The 27,248-nt window shown below is 39.3% G+C and overlaps 2 protein-coding genes across 3 annotated transcripts in view; one reads left to right on the top strand and one right to left on the bottom strand.

The window, feature by feature from the left end:
- The window catches only part of EIF2AK4 (eukaryotic translation initiation factor 2 alpha kinase 4), a 102,238-nt gene that overhangs the window by 39,974 nt on the left and 35,016 nt on the right, over positions 1 to 27,248 (bottom strand). For both annotated transcript variants that reach the window (XM_054565596.1, XM_054565597.1), the window contains 9 exons: positions 23,183 to 23,340; positions 21,506 to 22,041; positions 15,262 to 15,368; positions 12,492 to 12,649; positions 9,358 to 9,788; positions 8,565 to 8,634; positions 5,706 to 5,789; positions 3,208 to 3,330; positions 1,293 to 1,397 (listed from right to left, as the gene is read on the bottom strand). In XM_054565596.1, coding sequence (XP_054421571.1) covers positions 1,293 to 1,397; positions 3,208 to 3,330; positions 5,706 to 5,789; positions 8,565 to 8,634; positions 9,358 to 9,788; positions 12,492 to 12,649; positions 15,262 to 15,368; positions 21,506 to 22,041; positions 23,183 to 23,340 — 1,772 coding nt within the window. The remainder of the gene's footprint in view (positions 1 to 1,292; positions 1,398 to 3,207; positions 3,331 to 5,705; positions 5,790 to 8,564; positions 8,635 to 9,357; positions 9,789 to 12,491; positions 12,650 to 15,261; positions 15,369 to 21,505; positions 22,042 to 23,182; positions 23,341 to 27,248) is intronic.
- Positions 24,740 to 25,177, top strand: LOC129064363 (histone H3.3A-like). The gene has a single exon (XM_054565598.1). The coding sequence runs from the start codon at positions 24,765 to 24,767 to the stop codon at positions 25,173 to 25,175; it is 411 nt and encodes a 136-aa protein (XP_054421573.1). The 5' UTR covers positions 24,740 to 24,764; the 3' UTR covers positions 25,176 to 25,177.

The raw sequence follows: 27,248 nt of genomic DNA on the forward strand, positions 1-27,248 counted from the left end.
GTGCCATACCTGTATCCTTATTTATCCTGCAGACAACTGCCTGAAGTAGGTACTAGTAATAGGCACCTTTTACAAATGAGGTATTGGGAGGTTAGCTAACTCTCCCAACATCACAGCACAAAGAGGTGGCAGGGACAGGATTCTAGACCGGGTCAGTGGGTCTGCAGAGCTGTGCTCTTATCTACCCCACTATATAAGCTTTCCAGAAAGCAAGTTACATTCTTTAGCTTGGGGATCAAGAGCCCTATCATTTAGCCCCGCCTTGGCCTTAGCACTCTTCAAAATGCTCTGTTCTCAACAGGTCCATGTTCTTACTGTCCCCCTTTCCTTTCCTCCCTCTCGGCCCCTTCTAACCTCTCCTGCTAATTTAGCTTCTTTCTCCATTTATCCAAATGGATTCTTTCCCATTAATCCAAATCCTATTTTATTTTCTCTGACCACCCTTAGAATTAACAGCATTTCCCACAGATCCTCGCACATAATAACTCGGGCTTCCAATGTGAAGTAAAACTCTTCCTCTGGCACTCAAAGTCGGCCACCTACAAGACTCCTGACCTTTCAGCATCATCCCCTCTCACTGCTCTTCTATATCTTGTTTCAACTAACCAGACAACATGCTGGTCTTCAAACAAACACGTCTGCTCAGTACAGGGCCTTTGCTTGTGTTGTTTTTGCTGGAATCCCCTATCCTGGTGTCACCATGCCCTGCGCGCAAGCTTGGCCTGCTGGACTCCCATCCATCCTTTAAGGCACATTTGAAAGGCTGTATACAGCTTTTCTTGATCCTCGTAACCATATGTAAATTTTCTCTAGTCTTTTATTCTTATATCACTATTTTGCTCATTTCACATTATTTTATATATTAAACTGCTCGACAATGCTGGGAAGAACAAACACCTGTGGATTATATGCTGTCTAGGAGTGGTGTTTTGTTTTTTGAGCCTCATCATTAAACTAACTAAGCCCTTTAAGTGCAAAGGATCTAGCCCAGTGCCTGTGTGGCAGACCAAAATGCATATTATTTCATAAAGTATTATATGCCTTTCACCTAAATATCAACATAATTATGTCCTACATTATGTATCTCAAGTGGAATGTGCTCACTAAAATGTATTCTCAGTTTCAAAGCGTAAAAGATCATTTGCAGCTCACCCCTTCAGACTTGTCTCATTTCCCGGGGATTACACAGCAGAGTTCAGTGAACTCATTATTATCCTGTCTTCTAACACTTTCATGATTATCGAGGCATGTAAGTCCATTTTCAGGCAGAGACTAATTCAAAAAATACTCACAGCGAAGGCTAGATGGTCTGTCGCCAAACCGAAATCACCTATTTTGACATGGTCGTCGGAATCCAAAAAAATGTTGACAGGTTTCAAATCCCGGTGAATCATTCCCTAAGAGAAGAAAGCAAAGAAACCAAGTTTAAAATTATACCTGTTTCCTAACTTGAAAGGCCAACCCAGTGACAAAAAAAGCCTCCTCGCACAGACCATACTGGTTCATGCTGTTAATCTTCTGCAGTGTCCTGCCAGTGACCTTGCCACTATCTCCCAGTCTACCTGCAAGGCTCTCTACACCCAGGTTCACAATTTTCTTTCTCTCTGCTGCATCACAAAACCCCTGCTCTGGTCAGGGAGACACACACTAGTTTCATTCCTTCTGTTCCTTTCTTTACGCTATGGCCTTTCTACACTCATTGAATTGTACCAGCATTTACAAGTGTCAACTCATTCATGAAGCCTTCCACAATAATTCTAACACTTCAGCTTTGCATCGCCAGCACACAAGGAAGATGCTCAATGACTATTTGTTATGTGATTATGCTCTCCCCGCTTCCTAATGGCATTCTCATGATGATTATTGTTCCAGGTACTGTAACATAGAAGATAATTAAAACACATTGTGTGCTCTCTTTTACCTTTGCACAAAGGTGAATTCTGGCTCCCTTAAAAACAAGAAGTCCTTCTCAGTGTGGCGTTTGTCACATACCCACGCCTCTCTGTATTTCTAGGTGTAGCACGGCATTAGATACCCAACAAATGATGAGTAGGTACTGAGCAAATTAGATCAGGAGAAGAGAGCACACGGGCACACCCGTAGGACCCAACGATGGTATCACGGTAATAGAGTTCTAGTGACCCTCATTAGAACTCATTTTTATTTCCAGTCTTGCACATTCTGCTTCCACCAAATCATTTACAAACTAGACACGTGTAAATTACACTCCTGGCTTTTAAGTAGACATATGGCACAGTATAAATATTTTGAGGTTAAAGAAAATTGAGGCAAAGATAAAAACATATTTACACTGGCTAATATGCAAGGGACAATTCCATTTTTTAAAAAGTAAGCCGTGTTTCATCCTGAAGCTAGGCCATTAGCATTTACATTGTAATGGACATTTCTAGCTTTAAAATGACATTTTATACATGTGGCAAACCATGCTACTCAAAAAGTCTCATCTCTATCCTCATTAACCACATCCCTGCTTAAAAAGGTCTCATCTGTATCCTTACGAGATGACTTTCTGGTTTATCCATGTTCCTAGGAAGGTTGGCACTAAGTCAGAGTCAAATAACTTGGCGTGTATCAATCACATTCTCACTTTATTCTAAACCACTTTAGGAATCATCCTAACATTCCATACATGTTCACGCATGTCCTTCTACCTCAGAGGCTGGCCAACTTTTTCTCTAAAGGGCTCGAAAGTAAATATTTTAGACTTTATGGGCCACAGAATTTCTGTTGCAACCACTCAACTCCACAGGTGTAGCGCAAAAACAGCCAGGCAAGATGTAAACAAATGAGCATGGCCCTATTTTAATAACATTTATGGACACTGAAATTTGAATTTCATAGAATTTTCATTTGTTATGAAATATTATTCTTTTGATTTTTTTATAACCACTTAAAAATGTAGAAGTCAGTCTAGGCTCACGGCCAGTCCGTACAAAAGGTGGGTTGGATTTGACCTATGGGACACAGTTTGCTGATCCTTGTTCTAATCTTCAGTATTTTCTTTTAACTTTGCTACTTTGTTCTATTTTCTTGTCTTTTGACACACTGTTCTAGTTTCTATAAAAACAGATTATTGCAATATACCCATAATTTTCCCTCTGTTTTTCTCCAATCTTACATTATTTTTATTCAGTCCTAAATTTCATATAAAGATAAGTTTTTGGATATGAAATGTTGTAAGTTTACTTTCTCATGGATATAAGCCAATCCATCCAGAATCTCTCGAAAAAGCCTCCAGAGTCTGATGGTGTCTTGATACAGTCCCTGGTCAATGGTGTCACGTAAAGTGCTCTTTTCACAGTACTCCATCTACAGACAAGAACAAACCAGGCAGGACTTGATTATACAGAGTTTCAATTAAGGAAGGCAACTGTGATTAATGTAATCCTTTATTTTAAAACATGTATCATAGGTTTCAAATAATTATGGGAAAGGGTTATTTTTTTTAATTGAAAAAAGAAACCAAGAGTATTTTAAAAATTGGGAAGTATGCATAATCTTAGCATCCTACCATAACCAATTCTTCATACTACTGTTCATTTAAAAAACAACTTGTTTAAAAATCTGTCACAAATAAATAAAAAAAAGAGAAGAATAATTTTATTTGTTTTACAAGATTATTTCTAGACCCAGATTTTCAAGAAGGACTAATTAGTTCTGACTACTGTGGCTCAACGGGGTGGGCACCCTTTGCAAATTGAAAGGCCGCTGGTTTGATTCCCAGTCAGGGCACATGCCTGGGTTGTGGGCCAGGTCCCCTGGTTGCAGGCATGTAAGAGACAACAGATCAATGTTTAAAAAAATGTATTTATTTTTAGAGAGAGGGGAAGGGAGGGAGAAAGGATGGGAGAGAAACATTGGTTGGTTGCCTCTCCCACACCCCCAACTGGGAACCTGGCCAACAACCCAGGCATGTACCCTGACTGGGAATCGAACTGGAGACCTTTCGGTTCACAGGATGGTACTCAACCCACTGAGCCATACCAGCTGGGGCAATAAATACAATATTTTTTTTTTTTAAAGAGAGCTCAATTAACCTAATGATGTTATTAGCCTTTCTCATTTGTATATTAAATTAATTACAGTGACCTTCAAGGCTAGAACGAAACATTATAAATATAAAAATATTCCAGAAAGGGCTTTGTCTTACCCCTTAAGTGTATGGATGTATCAGGAAACAATGCAGTATCATTTAAATCTTAAATCAACATGTAGCGTTTGATTTATGAAAGTAGACTATATATTTCAAAACAGTGCCAGAGTTGAGATTTCTCATGAAGGAGAGCTTTTATTGTTTTTAAAGAAAGGAACATCTCATTTAAAAAAATTTTTAAATATGTTTATTGATTTCAGAGAGAAGGGAAAGAGAGAGAGAAACATCGACTGGATGCCTCCCATGCACACCCTGAGTGGGGAGGGAACCTGCAACCTAGGTATGTGCCCTGCCAGGGAATCTAATCCCCAGCCTTCTGTTACATGGGATGATGCTCCAACCAATTGAGCCACACTAGCCAGGGCAGAGAAACATCGCATTTTAAGTAAGAAGAATATCCTCTCACGATTAGAATAATCGTCTACAATATTCTGACTTGCCCTCCAGGCATCACAAGGGCCTCTGACTCCAATGTCATGATCCTACCACACCTCAGAGGCACCTCTTCTATGTACTTCTACCTTCTAATTGTTTAGGGAGTAATGGCACATGACAGATACTGAATAGTTAACAGTTTGGGAGACAAATGCTTTATCGTGTGTATGTGAGTAGCATCTCCGAGATGTTTCTGTTAGGAATACCAAAAAAAACCAGTTCTAATCCCAGGAGAACCACCACCTATTTAATCACTTTTGAGACACTACACTTGTCTGAAAACTATCAAACTTTATCTTCTACATAGTACTGCATCTCACATTAGAAAATCTGCCTACTTGCAGATATAACTTAAAATACTAATAATGACCCACAGTCCTGTTCACTTGGGGTGGAGGCAAGTTTTCCTCTTTGGTGTGTGGCTGTCCCTCTGCTGGGAGAGCTCATCACAGTCCAGGGTGCCACCCCTCAGGAGTGGGAGCAGGCCAAAGCCAACAGGCTTCCCTTGAGCAGCGCCTCATTGGAACCGATCTGCCCACGGCTCTTGTCTGCCAGAGGTTCCAGGACAAGCCAGTTTGCCAAAAGCCGTGTTAGTGGTTCTTCTGCACACGCAAGGATGTCTGTGGATCATACCTTACTTGTCCACGTTCAGCTTGTTAGACAAAGTGGATTTCTTACCTACACAGTCTAGTGTTTACAGAACTTAGATATGGTTTAATTACTTCACATACATTATTTCCTTTAAGCTACCCAAGTCACTCAGACAGCTATAATTTGATTTACCAATGGGGAACCTGAGGCACAGAATGCTGAAGAACCTTGACTGAGCTCACACAGCTGTGGCTGGTAGGCTCACAATGTGAACTTACATAGTCTGAGTCTGGAGCCCATCAGTGCCACCCTATGCCGTCCCTGCTATGGCACAGGAAAGCATGAGTGTGAGGCTGAGGGAAACGGCCTCCATGCTGCAATGCCCTCTGGCCAGTTAATCTTTGGTAGTGCCACTGAGTCCTGTTCTGCCCATTGTCTTGCTCTAGTCTCCTGAAACATGCCGACCAGCAACTACTGGCCACCCCGCTGCACGCCAGGGCCCCACCTGGATATAGAGGTAGTGCACCGATTCAGTGGTCGCTGACGGCTCACTTTCATGGCAACTGCTCTTTCCATTGCAGTCTTCATCCTAAACCAACAAGAGCACACAAGAACTCAAAATGGGAGCTAAAATTAAACAAGGTCATCATCATCATCAAGTCATTTGCACCTGCCCCCACCAAATACATGGCCATCCTGTTGCCTTAGAGGGGAGATCAGTGGGCAGAACACAACCACTGTCCTTACAGCATTCAAAAGGCAATTTTGCTACCATCTGAATCCACTGTACGGTTTCCAGGTCTGTCACTGTACAGAACAACTGATAGGGAAAACAGAAAACAGGTAATAAAGGTGTGCAATCTACAGAAAGACTCCATGCCAATTCCTTTGTATCGCTAATATCTTTCTATTGAAAGCAGAATGTGTACAGGCTAATATTGTAATGTAAGGCTTCAGTTTTATTGGAATGCCTTCCGTTGGAAGCAGAAGAGTAGAAATTCATCTTTTGCTAAAACAATTTAAAGGGATCATATGACCAAAGAACATTCTGCCCTCTGGGCTACATTCCTGCAGAACGAGCACTCCCTGAAACTGACAGCCACCGATCCTCTCAACTACTTTTCCACATGGCCAGTCTGTTTGTCTCCAACTAATTTTCTAACTCGTGTCCTTTTTATCAAAAAATTATTTTTTTTCTTCTCATAGATGTATTTAAAGACTGCCCCCATCCCCCAAACCCAGGTATAGAAAAAGCATTAAGCAGCATTTGACCATTTCTAATTTACACTTTTGTGTGTGTGTGTGTGGAAGCATTTTTCAATGTTTTTTCCTTTGTCAAAGGAAAACAGCTCTGCTCTGGAAACAATGACACCCTGCTCCTGAATCATTTATCTACCCTAGGGGTTGTCTATAGAAGATTGGTAATCTCCTGGAGACTTCTCCCTATTAAATTAGAATGCCCATGGGATAGTGCCTTCAGTGGAGCAAAACCAGGATTGTTAATTTGGTGCCCTCATAACAATTAAATGCATAAATAATGCTAAAACCAAAGGTTTGCTTTAGCAGTTTAGAGTATTTATGCTATTGTTCCTGGTTAAATTTATAGTTTATAAATTTAAATCAAGAGGGTGATTTTTTTAAATTAGTTTTTTTAATCACTTATTTTCAATTACAGTTGACGCACACTATTATGTTTCAGGTGTACACCCCACTGATTGGACATTACATAACTTAGTAAGTGATCATCCTGATAGATCTCACACCCGTCTGACACTATATGTTAGTACTATTTTTATTTCATTCTTTATTCAAGTTCCTAATCTTACTCCTCCTTCTGCAGAGTTCTTTTATTACCTCTTTATCTCTCATTTGATATTTAACATATGCTATCTAGCTTGTTTTTATTTTTTTAAAGGTGATTTTAATAGAAAGGAAAGTACTTAGAAAAACACTGGCTAATGCATTAAAACCTCCTTCAAATCAATTTAACTGCTTATCTAACAGAATCTATATGTACACTTTTAAAAATCTACTATGAATGCCCTTTATAATTATTAATAATATTTTTATTTCTGACAATAAACATTGCATGCAACCCCCAGATGCAGAATGCTTTTCTGCATCAACAACTGACAGCTCTATAGTTACAAAGCTTCCCCCTGGACTCCATGAACCAGCATCAAGGGGCTTTGCTGGCCTGAGCAGAGGGAAAAACAGCATTGAGTGGAGTCCAAGGGCTAGGGTAGCATTTTTCAAACTTTTATGGTCATGATCCACAGGAAGAGATTAATATATTTTATCACACTAAGTAAACAGATTCATGAGAATAAAGTTCCACAGAATTTATTCTTAGTGTGATAAATTTTAGTATTCTGTACTCTTGTCTAGAACATTAAGAATAAAATAAAGCTCGTTGTGATCCTCAAAACTGATTTCATAACCTGTTACAGGATCATGGCTCAGTGGTAAAACACTGTTGTAGAAGGTAGGTTATGAAAATAAGGAATCAAGATTGACTGGTGTGACAGAGAGACCTACTTAACTTCACAATTAAGCTGTTTAGTTACTCAGTTTACACTCAATCCTCATCCCAACCACATAAAATTTCCCAAAATCCTCAAGGAAAAAGTTTTTATTTCTTAAAAATAGAGGGCATCAATTTACTTCTCCTCTCTAAAAGAAGGCAGGTTTTGCCCTGGCCAGTGTGGCTCAATTGGTTGGGTGTCATCCTGCAAACTGAAAGGTTGCTGGTTCAATTCCTGGTCAGGGCACATAGCTGGGTTGCAGGTTCTGTCCCGAGTCAGGACACATTCAAGAAGCAACCATTTGATGTTTCTCACATCAATGTTTTTCTCCCTCCTTTCCCCACTCTCTAGAATCAGTTGGAAAAAAGAAAAAGGAAAAAAAGAAAAAAAGAAAGGTAAGCATTTTTAATAAAGATTTTATTAATTTATTTTTAGAGAGGGTGAAGGGAGGGAGAAAGAGGAGAGAAACAATATGAAAGATGAACATCAATTGGCTGCCTGATGCACATGCCCTGGGGACCAAACTGCAACGCAGGCACGCACCCTGACTGGGAATTGAACTGGCGGCCCCTCACTTTCGGGTATGACACCCAACCAATTGAGCCACATGGGTCAGAGCAAGTAGGCGTATTTTATTAGATGGATAAATTAAGTCCTATAAATAAACATGTGAAGAGCACATATTTTAAATAATATTTTTATATTAAAGCTTTCTGTATATGCATATCGGGTTAAGGCTTTAATATTTTATCTGAGGTTTATAACATCAAACATTAGTTTTCTTACATACCCACCCCATGATGAATAAAATGTAGTATAACTTTTATTTATACATTTACCTGATTCTGGCTTTTACTGTTCTCATCTTCATTGTCAAAGATGATATCACTTTCAGAATCTGAAGCAGGCCTTAAAAATAGAAAAGTGCGAAAGAAACCAAAATTCCTGTTATAATTTTGAAAATCAACACTTGTTAATGACCTGAAAGCAAGAGTCTAGAGACACTATACCATGGCCCTCTAGGCATAAGTCTGTCCACAACACCACGTTGATTTGTATTCTCCTAATACAGGAAATACAGAACACCTGATATAAATAAAAATTGGCCTGAATAATTTTCTGAAAAAGTTTAATAGCTAAGAGCCATGATAAACTGTATCCAACTGGACACAATGAAATAAAGTCATGAAATTAAATGACTTGGGTGGATTCTGAGATGAGATAACTACAGTTTAAGATCGGAATTACTGGTTTGGTAACCTTCCCTGGGGCTGTGGTTGGCTCTATTATCAAAACTCCAAACTAATTCTTCAGTATTTCAGAGCTGGAGGCCCTGATCTCTAAAAAAAATGACCTTTACAAAAGTCTATGAAATATATTAAGATGAGGTATTGGAAGAGATTTCTATTTTTCCTTTCTCTGGGGCTTGGATTTTGGAAATACAACAATGGGGAAAAAAACCTGTTGGATAGCATTTTGTTACTCTGTAAAAGTGGGTTTCATATTTTGTTTTTTAACGTGGTAAACTGGACTGGATTTCTAATTGAATCCCCTCTTCCCTGGGGTGGTCTTGGGAGGATTAAATTGCGGGGCGCCCCAGGCAGCGCGCTGGGAGTGCTGTCCTTCTCTTACAGGAAGGACTGCGAGAAGACACCGCCATGCTCATCCTCCTCATCGTCCTCGTCGCTGCCAGAGTCCTGGCCTGCGGTGGGGAAGCGGGCGCTGGCTGAGCGCTCGCCTGATGTGCTCCACTCCACTGAGCTGGTGAGGATGGGTGGTGGCGCTGCGGCCTCCACGCTGTCAGGAGCATCCGTGTCACTGTCGCCCACCGGGGGCAAGGCTTGGCCATCCAGGGCCTGGAGCCCCGAGTCCTCGGGCGAAGTGCCTGGACCCGCCGGCCGCTCGTGTCTCTCAATCCAGGCGTTGTAGTAGCGCACGATGTTCTCATGGTGCAGGCGTGACAACAGCGTCACCTCGCCCTTGATCCTGCGAAAATGCTTGCTGGCCGGGTTGATGGGGATGCGTTTCACCGCATAGCAGCAGCCATCCAGCTTGTTCTGCACCTGCAAGGTGGAAGGGGAAGGGACCTGGTACTGTCAGTTGCTCAGAACCTTATGCAGACTGGCACCTACAGCGTCACCGAGGAAATCCTGGAGTTCTCAGTGAAATCCAACAGATACGCCTGGGACTCTTATGCTGAAAACAGTCTTGACTGCCAAAAACTCAGAAAAAATGTCTCACCCCAAATTAAATGTATTTAACTTGCTAAGAGGCCCTGGGGAAAACAATCTCCAGTTTAACCATTAACTTTGTCGGCAATTATGTCCCTGGGTTTCCAAATCACATCTGCTATCAAAAGTTCTATGTAAACCTTGTTGTTTTCTTAACCTTGTTTTAAAAATAATTATTTTCTGAAGTCTGTGTAATGTTTCATTAGATTTTAGTTTCTCTAATATTTTTTACACTTAAAGTCACTAAATACGAACTAAACTCCAAAAATTTCAACAAACCTAAATGAAAATTCTAATTCTCAACTTACAAAGCTGTGTGAACTTACACTAAATTTCCTCAAGACTTAATTTTCTCACCTATAAAATGATGTGTATACCACTTTCCTTAACCTCAAAGGGTGACTGTAACGATTAAACGAGATGAGGTATGTAAAGTACCTGCATCAAGGCGGCACAGACAAAGGTGCTCAGTAAGTAACAGCAGCTGGTACCCTATTAACACAATTAATTCCCACTGACTTTGTTACAAAGATTGACAATTTACCTCGGCTGTGTACTGAAATGAGAGCAATATCATTAGGACCATAATAAAATACAAAACTAAGAATAATACAAGTAAAAGTAAAAAAAAAAAAAAAAAAGTGCCTTTTATAAAATTCAATTCACCAGCATATTCTAGACCTAACCCTGTAGGTCAATTGAAATAATGAAAAGCAACAATTTGGCCATGGACAGAGGGAGAAACTAGGTGATTACAAAAGACAAAAGAACACAGCATTCTTGTGATTGGTTCACAAATTCCAATTAGACAACTAAAAAACTTCGAGGAATGAGAAAGAAATACTATAAAATTGTATCAGATTACCTTTTTTTTTTTTCGTAGAAACAGTTGTAAGAACACATGCTTTCAAGTAAAACAGATATGGGTTTGAATGCTGTTTTTATCGTTTAGTGGATATAAGTTATCTTGAGCAAATTACATAACTGTTCTGAGCCTCGGTTCCCTAATCTGAAAATGGAAATAATATCTACTCATAAGAATGTCATGAGATTAAAATATGTTTGTAAGCCACCTGGCAGACAACCTGAAAGATGGAAGGTGCTCCAAAAAACCATAGCCCTCTATTCTTTTCCTGTCACAATAACAGAGAAGAGGACAGCTGGAAGTCTTGGCACTGTCTTTCAACCTCCTACCTCAGTAGATATCATATATCCTATGAGTCAATGACTGGTGTATGGAGCTTGCTATAAGGAAACTCCTAAGAATTCATTTATTTAAATGAAAAGTGTATAAAGAGTAATGGGTCCAAATGCCAACAAAACGCCAGCCCGCTGAGCAGACTGCCCTGCCCTAATATGGAAACCGAAATGGGGTGTGAGGCCTATAGGGTTCTCACAGGGAGAAACTACAGGAGAAAATAAGGGGCTTAAATTACTATGATGCTTTTGCTATATGAGCTTAGAAATATTTTTTAAGTACTTATGAACAATGAAGTTTGATGTTTTGCATTCAAGAATCTAAAATATAAAGAAGTTAAAGGACTTCATCAAAATTACAGTTTGAGCTAGGATAACACATACTTTAATCATTCATTTCTCTTAAAGAAAACTATGACAACCTGATCAGAGTATCTGTCCACAGTATATCTATTCAATTACCTAAATGTAATGTCTACCATTTAAAGAAGTTGAAAATTTCTCATACTATAACATCCTTCTGGAAAATTTGCTTAACATAATCTTTCTGTCCCTGATTACTACAGAAAAACTAATTCAATTCTTTTTTTTGGTGTAAAAGGCCTTCTTTTCCACAGTCATAATAGTAAGGTTTCCTGATAACACTTGAAGAATCCTAAATAAACATATGTCCTTCTGATGGTGGGCTACCTGCTTATGAGCAGATGACATGTTTTATATGGATTTAATAATACTATGTTAATCTGGGTCTCCTTAATTTGAAAAAAATACTTATATAAAAAGAGCTGAAATCGCTTTCTCAAGGGGCAGATAATAAAAATCACCCAAATAGACTGGAATGAAGAAGGAAAGACCTAATGACAGAATACCTTAATAACATATCACTAATTTCCCCCTCAATAAAAGCTGGAAAATAAAAACCATCAAGACCATGTGGGGCCATTTCCCAGTTGGAATTCCACCTTAGTTCTAACCTTGCACCCCTTTTATCTACAGCCACTCTGAAAGCAAGTGGGAGAAAAGGAGAAAAATTTTTTCTGAACCAAAGCACACAAAAATGTTCTTCAGTAAAGGTCTTGATTCCACTTGGGCTGTCAAAATATGTGGTTTTCACGTTAATGCACTGCATCAACCAAGGGAAGAGGAATGGCGTGTTCTTAATGTGTCCAGTGTAACTTTAAATAAAGCCTTTAACTCCATGAAGGTGAAGATGATCATAGTTTCAAATGGTTGAAATCACTTCCCTCTCCACTCTCAAAATAGAAGTCAAGTCCATATGTCTGCAGAAATGAAACAGCAGGAGCTCTAAAAGGGACTGGGGACAACTCTGTATCACACCTTGATGACAGCTCCAAAAGCTCCTTTGCCAAGAAGCTGTAATTCTTCAAATTCGATGAAATAGCGGGAAAATTGTCTCTGTGTCTCACTGAAGAATGCAGCACTGGGCAGCTGGTTGCGAGGAATGACAGTCTCAGCATAATCTTGTCCTGCAGAGTCTGAGATAAAACAAAAGACAAAAGACTTCTGGTCAAGATGGAGGTGGAGGTAAACATGCTTTGCCTTCTTGTGCAACTACTGCAAAAATTACAACTAGACTACAAAACAAATATCACCCAAATTTGTCAGAAAATCTAGCTGCATGGAAGTCTGACAACCAAGGATTTAAAGAGGCCACATTCATCAAGATGGGTAGGAGGGGCTGAGACCAGGAGAGGCAGCAGGAAGAGTGGTCCCACATCCATGTGTGGTAGATGAAAACTGTGAGGGACACCTTAGGAGCAAGCGATCCCAGCCCCAGACCAGACCACCCAAACCAGGGTTCCAGCACCAGGAAGATAAATCCCCACAACTTCTGGCTGTAAAAACCAGTAGGGGTTGGGGTGGAGGGAGAAACTGCAGGATTCACAGAGACTCTTCTCATAGGGCCCATAAAGTCTGATGCCTTAGGCAGACTTACCCTCTCTGGGATTTAGCACCAGTGCAACAGCTGGAATGGCACAAGTGGCATACGGGGAGAAAGAGAAGTGACTGGCAACAGGGCAAGTGCCAGAGACAGCTTTCTCCCAGGCAAATCTCCAGAGGCCGGTCAGCTGCATTATCCTCTCTTTGAGACCTCTCCCACACAGAGCCACAAAGCCATGCAGCCAATTGCCCCACCCCAGCAATTACCTAAGGCTCTGCCCCACACAATTTACAGGTGCCTTTTCTACAATAGGTCCACTACTAAGACAGGGAGTCACAGCAGCTCTACCTAATACACAGAAACAAACACAGGGAGGCTGCCAAAATGAGGAGACAGAGAAATATGGCCCAAATGGAAAAACAGAACAAAACCCCAGAAAAAGAACTAAATGAAATAGAAATAAGCAACCTATCAGATGCAGGGTTCAAAACACTGCTTTATCAGGATGCTCAAAGAACTCATTGGGTACTGCAATAGTACAAAAAAGACTGAGGCAGAAATGAAGGTTGCATTTAATGAAATAAAGAAAAATTTACAGGGAGCCAACAAGGGAGGGAATGAAGCCATGAATAAAATCAACAATTTGGAACATAAAGAAGAAAAAAGCATTCAATCAGAACAGCAAGAAGAAAATAGAATTTTAAAAAATTAGGATAGAATAAGGAGCCTCTGGGACATCTCCAAACGTACTAACATCCAAATCATAAGGATGCCAGAAGGAGAAGAGGAGGAGCAAGAAATTGAAAACTTATTTTAAAAAATAATGAAAGAAACTTCCCTAATTGATGAGGGAAATAGACATACAAGTTCAGGAAGCACAGAGAGTCCCAAACAAGTTGGACTCAAAGAGAACCAGACCAAGACCCATCATAATTAAAATGCCAAAGGTTAAAGGTAAAGAGAATCTTAAAAGCAGCAAGAGCAGAGAGTTCCCATAAGGAGTTCCCATAAGACTTTCAGCTGATTTCTTAAAAGAAACAATGCTAGCAGGGACTGGCAAGAAGTATTCAAAGTGATGACCTACAACCTAGATTACTCTATCCAGCAAAGCTATCATTTAGAATGGAAAGGCAGATAAAGTGCTTCCCAGGCAAGGTAAAGCTAAAAGAGTTCATCATCACATTATTATATGAAATGTTAAAGGGAACTATATAAGAAAAAGATCAAAACTATGAACATTAAAATGGCAACAAACTCACAACTATCAACAACTGAATCTAAAAAACAAACTAAGCAAATAAGCAGAACAGGAACAGAATCATAGATGCGGAGGTCATGTGGAGGGTTGATCTGGGAGGGGGGGGGGGGAGAATGTGGGAAAAGGTGTAGGCATTAAGAGGTAGATCCAAATTGGTAGATACAAAATACAGAGGGGGATGTTAAAACAGTACAGGAAATGGAGAAGCCAAAGAATTTACATGCTCATCCCATGGACCCTAAGGGAGGGGGACTGCTGGAGGGAACTGGAGTGCCAGATGGAGAGGGGGCAAAGGGGGAAAACAGGGACAACTGTAATAGCATAATCAATAAAGTATATATTTTTAAAAAGGCAAGAGGCAAATGAGACATTAAAATATAGGAAGAGCTGCAATATCCAACGATTCAAGTGCTGGAAAAAGGAGCCCCAACCAGTAGCTTGAAAAAGTACCTCTTATCTGGCAGACCTTTTAATACTTTCCTTACCTTATCCTCTTTAAAGGAGGTAGAAATATAATAATTAGCCCAAGTTTACAGATATAGGGAACGGAGACAGAGAGAAGAGAAATGGCTGTACAGTAGAGCCAGAACCCAAACCTGGGACTCCTAATCCACCCCCATCTCTACTGAGGTCCCTTAATATGCTACTTAAGTAGCAGTAGGGAAATCCAGTTACCTAGTAATAAGGGCAACACGACAGGAAGGGTAACTAAAACACTGAAAGGGGCAACACCAATGAATATTTCCTAAGTGGAGACTGGAAAAACCAGGATGGCAACAAGAGTTCCAGTCACGCGAGACACACTAAGTGAATGGATTTATGTACGGTTCACCATAAAACAGATAAAATAAATGATTCATGTAGTTCCTTCCAGTTTTGGCTTTATGTGTACTTTCAAAATAATTTATGTCAAGCAGGGCATCATAAAAGAATGGTAAAAGACTCACCTTCAGGACTTTGTTCCAGTAAGGGTATTTTGGGCTGAGGATTTATAAAGCTGTGTTTCAACAGCTGCTGAGGACTCCATCTTTCTTTGTCATCGAGGCAAACACATCTCAGTGAGGGGGGAGAAAGAATATCAGTGACACACAAAACAAATGCTAAGGTAGTTCATCTAAGGCATTTAACTACAGTTTTATTTTAAAAAAATACACATTAGAGAATTCATGCTACTTATGGACCAAATTGCACTCAGAAGTAAATTTAAATTAATACACTTTCCTGCAGGGCCCTGGCCAGGTAGTGCAGTTGGTTAGAGTATCATCCCAACACGCCAAGGTTGTGGCTTCTTCAATCCCTGGTCAGGGCACATGCAAGAAACAACCAAGGCATGCAAAAATAAGTGGGACAACAAATCGCTGTTTCTCTCTCTCCCTTCCTCCTTTCTCTAAATCAATAAATAAAAATTTTTTTTTAAATAAATAAATTTTCCTGCAGGATTTACACGTTGAGCACCAGGCTGGGTACAAGTGGGAAATTAAAAAAAAACAACACGTATATAGTAGTCCGCCCTTACCCATGGTTTCACTTTCCTTAATTTCAGTTACCCATAGTCAACTGTGGCCTGAAATATTAGATGAAAAATTCCAGAAATAAACAATTTTTAAGTTTTAAATTGCACACCCTTCTGAGCAACATGATAAAATTTCTCACTGCTCTGCTCTATGAATCATCCCTTTGACCAGCATATACACAACCTGCCCGTTAGTTACTTAGTTTCCATCTCAGTTATCAGATCGATTGTGCTTTTCTTCCTAATGGCCCCCAAACACAACAGTAGCCTAACGCTGTGTCACTATGCCAATATTACCCACCTCACTTCCTCTCATCGCATAGGCATTGGAAATATCATGTCACATTATCACAAAAAGGGAGAGTACAGTACAGTATTTTGAGAGAGAGAATACATTTACATAACTTTTATTACAGTATATTGCTATAATTGTTCTATGTTATTAATAGTTATTGTTGCTAATCTGTTACTGTTCCTAATTTATTCATTGAACTATCAAAATTATGTATATATAGGGGAAAAACAGTATACATAAGGCTTGTCTGGCACTATCTGTGGTTTCAGGCATCCCTGGGGCAAGGGGGTACTACTCTAGACTCCAGAGGCAGAAAGACTTACTCTCACAGAAAAATTTTTAAACCATCTAAGATAGCACAAGTATGCTATGAATTTTCATTCTCATTAAATAGTTTAATGACTTGCCGTGCTAAACCAGGCCTTTCCAGGGAGCAGTCATAAAGCTTTCTAAAGGAAAAGCAAATTAGATGGCTGATGCCAGGCTGGGGCCCAACATGATAAACTTTAGATAAAGCCTGTTCATCATAGTATGAAGCTGTTAACAATTAAAAACTACTTTTTAAATGTTCCACACTTTATCACATACTTTCTTTTAATTCTCATTCCTTAAACGTATTAACTTACTGTTTATTCATTTTATTTCTTTTTTTTAAATGAATGAAAATAAGCCAAACCTTTAACCCTGTGGTTCTCAAACTGGGGTCCCTGAATAGCAGCACCAGTATCAATATCACCTGGGAATTTGTTAGAAATACAAATTCTACTCTATCCCAGCCCTAGTAAATCAGCAGCTCTGGGAGTCTGGGCAGTAATCTGTGCCTTAACAAGCTCTCCAGGTAGTTTCAATGCAAGATAAAGTCTGAGAACTACTGCTCTACCTAACCTAAGCTGCTTGGCTTTCATCACAAAGGACCCAAGTAGCACCACTTGGTAGCACTTGACCTTAATTGCAAATAGTGTATTTAAAAGAATCAACCATCATTCTGAGCTCTGAACTTAAAGTCTATACCTATATAAAGTGGTGACAGCAACTATCGTAAATGGTAATATTTTATTTTTTATATCACAGCACTAAAAAGTAAAGCATTCCCAATGTAATACATTGAAAGGGAAACAAAGGATAGCAATAAAGCATTTGGATAAGATACTATATTTCCCCCTAAATTTAAAATTAATTATGTCAGCAAAAGATGAACACCTACTCCTTGCAAATACTGTGAAAACATTACTGATAATGATAAAGTCTTCGACAACCATCCAAACAAAATATAGTTTTGTTTTGTGGATTTTAATTTTTTTAAAATGACATCACCCCTGTACACATTATTCTTCAAATTGCTCTTATCTTTTGACAACATAAAATATTCTGCACCCAATTCTACTGTGGAGGTGAGGGGAGTGTCCTCACCAACAAGTAATTCTCCAACACCAGCTGGGTGTCCTACAATTCAACTCAACTCTAACACTATTTACCTAGAGAGAGTATCAGGTCCCACAGGTTAAATTGTTACCACGGGTGGTTAACTAGTTATTAATAAGAGAGAGATATTGTAGGGGAACGGGGGTGGAAGAGGGTTTAGGGAGGATAATGGTGATGAAAAATAATAAAATGAAGTATTTTTTAAAAGCCAAAAAATAAAAATAAGAAAGAGAACAAAGGGAATTAGACATTGAGCTTAATAAACATAAGCTGCTTGTTTAGCCAGGAAGCTACAGCATTTACAGACTCATTCACACACTCCAGGGCACTGCTGCCCAATAGAGTTAGAGTTAGTCCTAGGAGCACAGGAAACCTCCTAGGAGGATGGCTGCCCTCTGGTCCTGGGCTGTTGGGAGGCAGACGGGAAGGTGCTTGACCATAAGAGGCCCGCCAGTCAGAAGCCCTCAAAAGCTTGGGAAGTGGCTTGGTTATTTTGAAAAAGCTTCTGGTCTTTCCCAAGCCCAAGATATGCAATCCCAGGGGAACAAAGTTTTCTCTCTTGCACCTGCCCCATTCTTTTGCACAATCTCTCTCTCGCCCAGAACACACACACCCATGTGGGTCCAGCAGCCATGTGGGCCCAGCAGCCATGTGGGCCCACAGCAGACCACGTGGGCTCCAAAGGACTAAGCTTTAATATGAAGCAGAAACTCTGGACACTGGCCTTCGTTTTGGCTTCGCTGAGGACACGGCTGGACTTTTTTCATGGCAGGAAAGATGGAGATGGGACACAGGGGTAGCCTTCCACCGGAATAAACCTTGCCACACCACAATCTCCATGTGTGGGTCGGTGAATTTTCTTGCAATCCCATGGAAGAGCCTGATTTTCACTGGCAATGAGGGGTTCAGTCTTACAAGACTGTCTCCCCAAACCCTACTTTAGACACCAATTGCAAGCCCATGCAGTCACCTGAGCTTCTGACCTTTTGGCTATAGGTCAGAGGTTCCAGTGACTTCCTAACTGGGTTTGATTAATTCACTCAAGAGGCTTACAGAGCTCAAAGAAACATTTTACTTACTAGAGTACTGGTTTATTATGGGAATACATAACTCAGGAACAGCCAGATGGAAGAGATACATAGGGCAAGGTATGTGAGAAGGGGCAAGGAACTCCCACGCCCCCTGCAGACACACCACTCTCACTTCTCCAGCACCTCCACGTGTTCTCCGAACTACACCCCTCTAGGTTTTTGTGGAGAGCTCATTACATAGGCCTGATTGATTAATTCACTGGCCGCTAGTGATGGATTCAACCTCCAGCCCTTTACCCCTTCCCAGAGGTTGGGGTGGTGGGTGGGGCTGAAAGTTTCACCCCTCCAATCATATGGTTGGTTGGTTCTCCTAGCAACCAGTGTCTAGTGTTAGTAGGTGTTGCCAAAAGTCATGTTATTAACATAAAAAGAGACACCTTTGCTCCTGTCAACACTTAAGAAATTCTAAGGGTTTCAGGAGCTCTGTGCCAGAAATAGAAACAAAGACCAAATGTATAGTTCTTATTATAAATCCCAATATCATGCTATGTGTCTTAGAGACCTTTCTAAGATCTTACTTAGAGATATTCTTGAATTTACCAGAATTTACTTACATACTCCCCTACTGTTGGACATTTAATTATTTCCAATTTTTCATGGGTCAAAAATGCTGCAACAAACAGCTCTATACATGCCTTGTTGGGTTTCTGAAGTACCTTATCAACTCTAACTCAACTATCATAGTAATATAACTGACATCACAATAAATCTGAATGAAGAAAATTATAAAGCCTATCTAGAATTACTTGTATCTTTAAGAGATTTTTAAAGACACTGAGATCTCTGCTAAAAAGATGGAATTTTCTCAGCCAATAATTTTGGCATCATAGTAGCCATAAGTAGCAGAGGCAAATGCTAGGTCCAGCCTCGAAACAAAAGGGATAAAATGCCTTGAAAGTTACGTATTACATCCAGAATTTCCACTATTGAGAATGAAGATAACAGACCCTGACTCAGCACTGTCAGGTCCTGGGCACCACTGGAAGCACTTTGCAGGTGTGAGCTCATTTCATCTTCACAACCATCTCCAGAGGTGGGCAGTGCTATTACCCTCATTGTACAGGGAGGAAACTCAAGGTAGGGTAGGGTGTTAAAGTCACTCAGACCATAAGGGGTAAAGGTGAGATGTGAACCTAGCCACCTGGTTCCACAGTCTGGGCTCTTTCCTGCCACAGAGACTGATTTCAAACAAAACTTTTCTCCCAAGATATTCACCAATAAGCAAAAAAATAACTACCAATGCAATGTTGCTATTCTTGAGGTGTTCGCAAATGACTTTTTTCTTTTGTTAACAGGGGGCTGGAGAACAAATGTGGTAAAAAAAAAAAATACTGTTGTCCTTCTTAACTGAGCACAGTCTATCAAACCACTCTAGGAAGACGAAGGAATATACAAAACATTCTAAAGGCAATCATGTTAACAAAGTAAGAAATAGTGAAGAGCTCAAGGTTAAAACTGACAGCGCATAGAGCTATTTTCTAAGAAAAGAACTAGGAAAGTTAGCTACCGAGTCTGTCCTTTTGCTATTTAATGTGAAACATTTGTTTTACTTAAACTTCCCAGTGTTGCTGTTAGAAATACATGATGCTATTGCTAACCTTCACTGAATTATTCTTGACCAGTGAAGAAAGACAGAAAGCTAAAGGTGTCATTTGAAGAATGAAATGAGTCTTTCCATCAGTGATTCTATTACCATATTCTTTTGATTAATTTTGGCCAACCATACCATCAGGGTGCATTTGAATAAATACTTTTAAAGTTTTAATGCATTTAATAGAAATCATAAAAGATTTCTTTAGCAATCTTAAGATGTTTATATACTTTAAGGAGAAAACATAGCATAAGAATCAAAGCTGGCCCCTTTCCACAACTGTATGTATATTATGACTACTTCTACTTTATGCTACACAGAAACTATCTTATTTAAAGATAAGTGCAGCTATTTTCACTTTGTCATGGGTAAGACAATGAGTGACAGGAAATAACATAGATTAGGTCAAATGGCAGTTGGGATAGATGGAAACAGGAAAAGAAATGTGAAGAATAAAAGAAAAGAAGTATAGGGAGTAAATGAATAAAAATGAATGGTTGAGAAAAAGAAATAAGGAGAGAAATAAGACAGATTGTTGGAAAGGAAGGAAACTAGTCCAACTTGCTGGAAAGTTGAACTAGAAGCGTATCTAGAAAACCCAGCTTAAGGGATCTTATTTCCCATTTAATTGAGAAACTGAGAACCTAGGTCTGGCCTGGACTAAGAAGGGAGGCGGGGCTAATCTCGATAATACTGAATGGAAGGATCTGCACAAAGACTGTAGGTCAGAGGAAAACCTCTCAGTCAGGATTCTCTCAAAGTGGATCAAACTTGGCTCTGTAGTTAAATGTGCACCTGGAATTCACAGATGTTGAAAATCCTCTGGCTAGAGCAAGAAAGTTATTTGTATTCTAGGGTTTGACTGAACGAGATATTGCTAATGAAGAAGAATGATTAAGAAGAACAAGGGGCAGAATTACTCTCCTACAGCTGTTTTCTAAATAGGGGGCCTTGCCTTTGACCCGTTAGGAATCCGCAAAGGTAGACAGAGCGGCTCTTCCATTTGGAATACCTGGCGCATTTCCCACGTGGCCATCTTCATCACACTGAAAACCTATTATTAAGTCCAAGTGAATTTAGGAGAAGGTGGGAGTTAAGGGGACAATAATCATAAGCAAGAAAACAGGACATACGTGGCTGGGAAAGGATTGGGAGAACAAAGAATTAACTTTAATTCTGTTGCTCACTTTTCAGCTTATACATATCAAGATGTTCAGAATTAAATCACAATAAAAGTACAAAAGTAAAGTGCAATTAAGAGAATCTCAATGATACTCACTTCTTTAGAAAATCTTGAAAGTCAGCAGGTAAGTCACTAGGGATGGTCACAGGGTACTCTCCACACTCTTGTCCTTGGCTGAGGGAGAGCAACAAGAGGCCAAGATGCCAAACATCCCCTTTCTTCCCTGTTTTATAAGGCAGGGCACTGTCACTAAAACGAACTCGGGTTTGCTCAAACACATCCTCCTTGCAGATGTCTGCTAGGCGCTTAGAAATGCTGTAGTCCGTAATCTTGACGGTGCCCTCTGTGTCCACCAAGACATTCGACATACTCAGAACCTTGTGCACCACAGAATTGCTGTGCAAATAATCAAGGCCCGACAAGAGCTGAGCTGCATATCTGCGAAGCTGATGCACAGGGATGGGGCCCGAGTGGCTCATGTGTGCAGCAAGGGAGACCCCGTTAAAGTGCTCCACCAAAATGTGCACCACGATGGAGTCGTCTTGCTCTTTGAGATTCATTGCAAAGTAGCGTACTATGTTGGAATGGCTCAATTTTACCAGTGAGCTGAATTCTGTTTCTGCACCTTGAATCTGATAAGGGAAAAAAACAGTAATATTGGATTAATCAGCATGAACTAGTGTTTCATTTCAAAAGTGAAATATTTAATAGAAAATGTACTTTTAAAGGATAAGAGGAGGAATATGCCCTAAACTGACTTCTCCCTTAAACCATATGGTCAACCTAATGGTTCATAAAGACGGAAAAAATTTAGTTAATTCTCAACTTCTTTGATCTTAAAACTGAGTGTTCAAATACTATAAAATTAGCTCTGGCTGGGTAGCTCAGTTGGTTAGAGCGTCATCCTGATATGCCAAGGTTGCAAGTTCCATCCCCAATCAGGGCACACACAGGAATCAACCAATGAGTACATGAATAAGTGGAATAACAAATTGGTGTTTTTTTTCCTCTTTCAAATCAATAAATAAAAGTTTTAAAAGTTACAAATACCATAAAATTAGTGAAAAGCTTTTAAAATTTCTTTGGCATTAAGGCCACCAGAAAAAAAAAGAAATATTACTTTTAAAATAACCCCTTCTGATTATAAAGATTCATTATCAAAATTTTGATAAGTACTAATGCAAAAGAAAAAACACCACAAAAGAAAAAAACAACAAATTATGTACGTGGTCACCACCCAAAGACAAGTTTTATGATTTCGGTGTCTTTACTTCCATTTTCTCTTCTGTCAGAAATATACATACCTTCTAAACACAAGGCTTTACCTATTGTTTTGTAACCTTTTTATTAGGAAACACTGCTATATGTAATATTAAATATTCTCCTTAAATTCAGTATTATAAATTAACTCTAAAATTCTCCAGTCCCCTAGAATTCAGTTTTGAAGCAATATTTCAAGACTGCAAAAGCCATAATTATGAAGTACTATTTACTCCCAGTTGGAGAGATGGCCATTAATGCCACAGTAGAGGCTGAGAAAGGAGGTTAAGAAAGCAGTTGCGAAAGTTTGGAACACATTGTGCAAGTTCTGAAAGAGGCAGCAAGAAGCTGAGGAAACTGGTACACAAGGTGCTGGTCCCTCGCCGTCCTTGTGGTTAAACAGGCCTCACACCATTCTGATCATCTTTACTAGCAGAGCAAATGCAAAGCTATTTTTTTTTTTTGTCATCTCCTAAAGCTTGGGAGGACTCTGTGATCCTCTCGGATGCCTACCTGCTTTTTGCACTTATCAATCTTCTCTTTTTCTTGACTGGTAAGGAAAGGACCAATTTTTTTCTGCCACTGAAGGACCCACTCATACAACAAGACAAAGCTGCCAGTGGCTGTTTCCAAGGCATTATAAACTAGTTTTCCAAGCTGTTCATCACAGGCTGCATATTAAAAGAAAATGTAATTAATTCTCACTGGTACATTTTCTGTGGGGATTAAAAAAAGGGGAGGGGGATATGTACACACAAACACACTCATTCACCAGTGGATGCCATGTGCTACTTATGAAAAATATGACTCCATATAACACATGCTCTTTTGTAACTAAGTTTTAATATTTAGCAATATACTTTGAGCCACAAAATATTTATTACTATAAAGGGACAATAATCAACAGTGAGATCTTAGTATCTGACAAATGTTTTCTACAAGTAGCAAGGATTCACAGTGTTACACTCATAGCCAGTTCACCTCTGATGGCTGCCTTTTGGTGCGCTAGAGTACCCCCACAAAGCTAAATATCAACTAATGTGACAGAAGGAATCTGGAAATAGGAACGTTCCACCCAGATTACTCCATCAATGTACATTAGACTGCACAGTATAAACACATTTTAGTAATCTGGAAGTTTGAAAACATCAGGGATTTTGTAAACACAAAATCTGAATATATTCAGTAAATATAAAACCGGCTAACAGTTTCAAGGGAAGGAACCAGAAATGACAGTTTAAATTTAAATTTAGAAATAGATACATTTATTTAGTGGTAGGCATATGGTTTCCAATTGTATAATACCTGGAGAGCTAAATTTCTGTAACACCAAAAATTTTCTTATAAAAATCTGTATTTTCTTAAAAAGGTTTTTTTAAAAAAATTAAACTATAGTTGTCATATGATAGTTTTGGGTGTATAGCATAGTGATTTTGGTATTTGTATACCTGTGATGTGATCACCATGACAAGTCTAGAAACCATCTGCCACTGTGCCAAGTTACTATGAGGTTACTGGCTATATTCTCTGTGCTGCACATAAAAACCTGTATTTTAATTAAACACTATAATAGAAAATTACCAAAAAATTAGAAATGAAAAACATCACCCACGATATCATCAGTTCGTCTTATTTCTAGTTCCCTCTACTCTTTTTTGCTTCCTACTTTATCAAATCATAGCATATATAACCCGATTTCTTGTCCTTGACACAACTGGCATTTTGTACCAGATAATCCTTTATTGAAGGAGGCTGTCTTGTGCACTGCAAGGTATTTATTAGCAGCATCTCTGACCTCTACCCATGAGATGCCAATAGCACCCCCACCCTAGTCTGAAACATCAAAAATGTCTTCTGACATCACCAAATGTTCCCAAGGGGACAAGGTCAATCCCAACTGAGAACCACTGATACACTGTATTCTGTCTTTTTCTCTTGTTATATAAATAATAGTTTCCCACGATGCTGCAGTGTCTTCACAATGAAAAGATTTTTCAGGTGTTCGCAGCCGCTGTCGCTCTCTAACTCCAGCCTCCTCCAGCTCGCCGAGCTCCAGCCGAAAGAGAAGCGGGGTAAGTAAAGAGGTCTCTGTACCATGGCTCGTACAAAGCAGACTGCCTGCAAATCGACCGGTGGTAAAGCACCGAGGAAGCAACTGGCTACCAAAGCCGCTCGCAAGAGTGCGCCCTCTACTGGAGGGGTGAAGAAACCTCATCGTTACAGGCCTGGTACTGTGGCACTTCGTGAAATCAGATGTTATCAGAAGTCCACTGAACTTCTGATTCGCAAACTTCCCTTCCAGCGTCTGGTGCGAGAAATTGCTCAGGACTTCAAAACAGACCTGCGCCTCCAGAGTGCAGCTGTTGGTGCTTTGCAGGAGGCAAGTGAAGCCTATCTGGTTGGCCTTTTTGAAAACACCAACCTGTGTGCTGTCCATGCCAAACATGTAACAATTATGCCAAAAGACATCCAGCTAGCACGCCGTATACGTGGAGAACGTGCTTAAGAATCCACTGTGATGGGAAACATTTCATTCTTTAAAAAAAAAAAAATTCTCTTCTTCCTGTTATTGGTAGTTCTGAACGTTAGATATTTTTTTCCCATGGGGTCAAAAGGTACCTAAGTATATGATTGCAAGTGGAAAATAGGGGACAGAAATCAGGTATTGGCAGTTTTTCCATTTTCATTTGTGTGTGAATTTTTTTAATATAAATGCGGGGACATAAAGCATTAATGCAAGTCGAGATGTTTCAGTAAACAAGTTTCAAGCAGTTCAACTTTATAATAATATAAATAAACCTGTTAAATTTTTCTGGACAATGCCAGCATTTGGATTTTTTTAAAACAAGTAAATTTCTTATTGATGGCAACTAAATGGTGTTCGTAGCATTTTTATCATACAGTAGATTCCATCCATTCACTATACTTTTCTAACTGAGTTGTCCTACATGCAAGTATGTTTTTAATGTTGTCTGTCTTCTGTGCTGTTTCTGTAAGTTTGCTATTAAAATACATTAAACTATATAAAAAAAGATTTTTCAAACAGTAATAGTTCTTTTCCATGAAAAAAATGAAAAGTGAAATAACCTATATATGTAGGACATAGCGGCTTTAGCAAAAATACTTTGGCGAAATGAGGCTGAACTAGCTCACCTAGACTTTTTATCTGAGAAACAGTTTTTACTTTATAGACATGCTGACAGTTTAAGAAAATATAATGGAAATGATCTGTTATGCTAGTCATAAACACTCCTGACGTTCTTGGCTAAGGTGAAAAAGCCCTGATGTCTGAAAATTTGTCAACCAAAGGAAGCAACCTGTGTGATGTGGAATGTAAGCAGCACACACTGGAGACACAGGTATCAGATGTTTATGAGACGGTGTGATGTTATTTACATAAAGCCTAACTACATATGCACATTATGCAGTACAATGTCTTGGAATATTTCTCTCCCCAATTTGGGCTAGGTAGGTATTTCATCATTGCCGGGGTTTTTTGTTTTATTTTTGTATTATAATTTTATTATTGCCATCCTCTCACTGTCTCTTTTGCATGATGGGGATAATAAAAGAGACAAAAGAGCACACCATAGTGAGGCTGAAGGAAAATATGTTACCAAAAGAACTCTGATTTGATTATATGCTAACAATGACCATCATTTACACAGGCAGTCTTGAGCATGCTTTATCCATAAGAAAGCTCTGCTTTAAATTGAAAAACAAATGTTAGTTAGTTGATCTTATATAAAAACATTTCACAGAAAATTAGGACATGTTTTAAAAACTAGCCCTGTTGTGAGAAAATAACATACATGCAAGGGGGACCCAAAAAACCCTGGAATTTATTTATAAAAAATTGTATATTTATTCTTACATGTTTAAATTTCAGTTACCTTCAAAGTACTCTCCAAGTGATACAGTACACCTATTGTAACATTTCTTCCACTGCTCAAAATAGTTTTTGAACTTGTAGATTTTGATGCCTTTTAGTGCTTCTGCAGTTTTTTTATTTCACCTCTTCCACATTAGACAAAATGTTTCCCTTTATGGACTTTTTTCATCAGGAAAAGAAAAAAGTTGTTCCAGGCAAGATCAGGTGAATGGTGAATAGGAAGGGTGGGGTATGGGAATGATGCCATTTTTTCGGTCAAAAACTCAACACTCAGCATGGTGTGGGTAGGTGTGCTCTTAAATCACCCATCATAAAATGGGCAAACGTGTTGAAAGAGTCTTAAAAAATTCACTGAAGCCAAATGCAACCCCTCACAACAATGCCAGCTGGTACACTGATACAGATGCGTTCCCAGAACATTCACCTAAGGGGGAAAGTCTGTACTACAAGGGGCCCGCCCTCTAGAAGGTAATTCCAGGGTTTTCTGGCTCCCCTCTTTTAATTTATGTAGTTGTTTTATAAAATATTTTCAGATTGCAAATGTGTCTGCTGATGAGGATATTAACTAAGGTGAATCTGTCTAACGAGTATCAATGAGAACGGAAACCAAGTTACGGTAGTAAGTAGTTAGGTTAATATCCCTTCCAGATCTCCTCAGATTATTAAAAGTAGTGAGTTTTATGTTGC

The sequence above is a fragment of the Pteronotus mesoamericanus genome, unplaced genomic scaffold, assembly GCF_021234165.1.
Source record: "Pteronotus mesoamericanus isolate MK-2021 breed Mesoamerican mustached bat unplaced genomic scaffold, CSHL_Meso_final contig_164, whole genome shotgun sequence".
Taxonomy (NCBI): Eukaryota; Metazoa; Chordata; class Mammalia; order Chiroptera; family Mormoopidae; genus Pteronotus; species Pteronotus mesoamericanus.